Source organism: Elephantulus edwardii, unplaced genomic scaffold, assembly GCF_000299155.1.
Source record: "Elephantulus edwardii isolate Elephantulus edwardi_28Jun2011 unplaced genomic scaffold, EleEdw1.0 scaffold00090, whole genome shotgun sequence".
Lineage (NCBI taxonomy): Eukaryota > Metazoa > Chordata > Mammalia > Macroscelidea > Macroscelididae > Elephantulus > Elephantulus edwardii.
In genome coordinates, this window is record NW_006399840.1 from 5068741 (window position 1) to 5071528 (window position 2788).

The 2788-nt window shown below is 39.0% G+C and overlaps 1 protein-coding gene across 1 annotated transcript in view; it reads left to right on the forward strand.

Annotated features, from left to right (window-relative positions):
• LOC102872439 (centromere protein F-like) overlaps positions 1 to 1838 on the forward strand; it is an 84833-nt gene extending 82995 nt beyond the window's left edge. The window contains 1 exon segment of the mRNA XM_006890570.1: positions 1689 to 1838. Coding sequence (XP_006890632.1) covers positions 1689 to 1838 — 150 coding nt within the window.
• Positions 1839 to 2788: the final 950 nt, after the last annotated feature.

Consider the following 2788-nt stretch of genomic DNA (forward strand, 5'->3'; position numbering starts at 1 on the left):
GGATATTTCACTCAGCATGATGTTCTGCAGAGTCAACCATTTTGAATAATATTGCATGAGTTCCTTCTTTTTCAATGCAGCATAGTATTCCATTGTGTGAATATACCACAGCTTCTCTAGCCATTCATTTGTTGATGGGCACTTAGGTTGTTTCCAACTCCTTGATATTGTCAACAAAGCTGCAATAAACATGGGTGTACATTAGGAAGTCTTTTTCATACAAAAGGGTGTAGGAAGTCAGATTTTAAGTAAATGCCTTTTTGCCATAATTCAAATCTAATGTAGAAAAAGCATGTAAGTACTGTTCTGTGAGGAGCCAAGACTAAGTTCTTGGTTAAAGCGTCTTGGCCTTTAAAGTTGGAAGGTAGCATGCCTCATTTGATTGTATTTCTTTGGAGGACAGTAGGAGCTTGGTTAGGAGAAACAGGAATCAGATTTGGGTTTTCATTGAAGGAAACTTTAGGACAGAATTTCTTAAACACACACAAGATACTCAAGTATATTCCATGCAGTATGGATACATTGGAGTTCCTAGGTGGCGCACATAGTTAAACATGAGACTATTAGCTGAAAGGTTGGCAGTTCAAACCTGCCAGTGACAGATTTACAAACAGCATTGGTCTGCTTCTGAAAGGTCATGGTCTTGAAAGCCCTATAGGGCAAATTCTACTCATAGGGGTCATCATGATTTGGGATAGACTTGAGGGTATCTAACAACAAAAACAGTGGTTATATCAGGTGGTCATAGTCTCTGCCCTCAGTTTATTTAGCTTACCTCCTTGATGAAAATATTACCCTTTGCTTTGGGGGAGAATCTTGGGCTATTGGAGCTGATAAAGAAGGAAGGTTATAAAGTGACTTGGTGGTAGCCATGTCTGGTATCCTAGCTATTAAGTGTAAGTCCTGTTTTCAGAAGAAATACTGAAACTACACTTTCTAGAGAAGAACTGAACGTAAATTTCAGTGACATCTATTTTTATGTTGTAGAAATGAGAATTTTCCATATTCTTCATATTACTTGGATCTACAGTCAGGTCAGTACACTTGGTACCAGCATTCAGGAGATCAGGAGACATTGCACTGGGACAATCTGCAGTCAGGGACCTCTCTACATTTTTGAGGAACAGTGATGTCAGTTTGAGGACTAAACTACATCTGATTCAGACCATGGTCTTTTCAGCCACTTGCTATGCATTTGAGGGCTGGACAATGAATAAGGGTGACAGAAGAGGAAAGAATGCTTTTGAATTGCGGTATTGAAGAAGAGTACTGAACATCTTGTGGACTGCCAGGATAACAAACAGATATTTTTTGGAGAAGGTGGATTCAGAGTGCTCCTTAGAGACAAAGATGATAAAGCCTCGTGTCAGATACTTTGGGCATGTTGTTAGGAGAGGCTATTCCTTGGAGGAGAGGGACATGACATGCTTGCAGAGATTGAGGGACAGTGAAGGAGAGGAAGACCCTCCACCAAGTGATTTGACACAGCGACTGCATCATTGGGCTTGAATGTGTCAGAGATGATGCTGAGAATATGGCAGGGTTCAGATCTGTTGTTCATAAGTTTGCTATGAGTCATACTTGACTAGGTGGCACCTAATAGCAACAGCAGAAAGGGGAATGTGATACAAACCCTTTGTTTATATTGTAAACTTGTTTGTGACGTAAACCTCTTGTTTGTCTTGCAGGACAAGGTTGCTCAGCAGAGCCCAGTGGACCCAGGTGCTGCTGTCTTCGAGCCCAGCACATGATCTCTATCTGTCAGAAACCTGCCTGAGGTCCACACCAGGCCAGGAAGTCCCCAACCCAGATGCTGGACCCAACTTCAAGAGCAGTAGAACTGTAAGGTCCTGTAGAAAAGACTCCACCCCATCTGTGTGTCAGGACCCCTGGGAAAGGACAGTGTTTGTTTCGAGAGTAGTGTCCCTGCAGGACTTCTCCTTAGTTAAGAACAATTCTTCAGTGAGTTGACAGTTCTTTAAACACCCCCTTGATGTGTGCTGCTCTTCCCAACTCTACCATGTAAGTGTTGGGAAAGATCACTAACAACCCTCTAACATTTTTTTGAAAATGTTATGACAAACACACATATAACAATTTCTTTTTGTGGATTTTACTCTAAAAAAATGCAAAACATGTAATCCAATTAATAGTTTCTAGGAAAATGTGAATTTTTTTATATTTCTATATATAAAGTATTAAGGATGCCGTAGTTTGAAGTTAAGAATATCTTTGAGCTGAATAACATCAAGGAATACCATGTTAATGTGTTTTTAAAGAAAACATGTATAGGTATACATATGTATGTGTGTGTTCTTTCTATTGTACTTTGCAATTCTTTGCTTACGTAAATTGTACATATCTGAATATTGGGGGTGTCGTTCTTATTTCTGGTTGCCAGCTTGGTAGACTTTGAATATTGAGTTTCCTGTTAGTTGTACTGGAAATTTTTTTTTTTTAAATCACTTTTCAATGTGGTCACCCTTTTTTGGTGTGCATTTCCATATAGTGATTTTTGTATTAAAATACACTACCTTTTCACCTCAAAAAAAGTATTCTTTGTTGGTTTTTATTTTGTAAAAATGATTTCTAAATAAGTAGATTATGAATATTGATGCTGTTTCTTACTTTCATTTCTTACTAACTTTAGCTGTCTCTTGTTATATGCTGTTGAGTCACTTGCAACTCATAACAACCCTATGTACAACAGCTGCAAACCCTGGTCTATCCTGTGCCAATCTCACTGTCTCCTATACACCTATCCCTGTTACCCCAGTCACTGAATCAA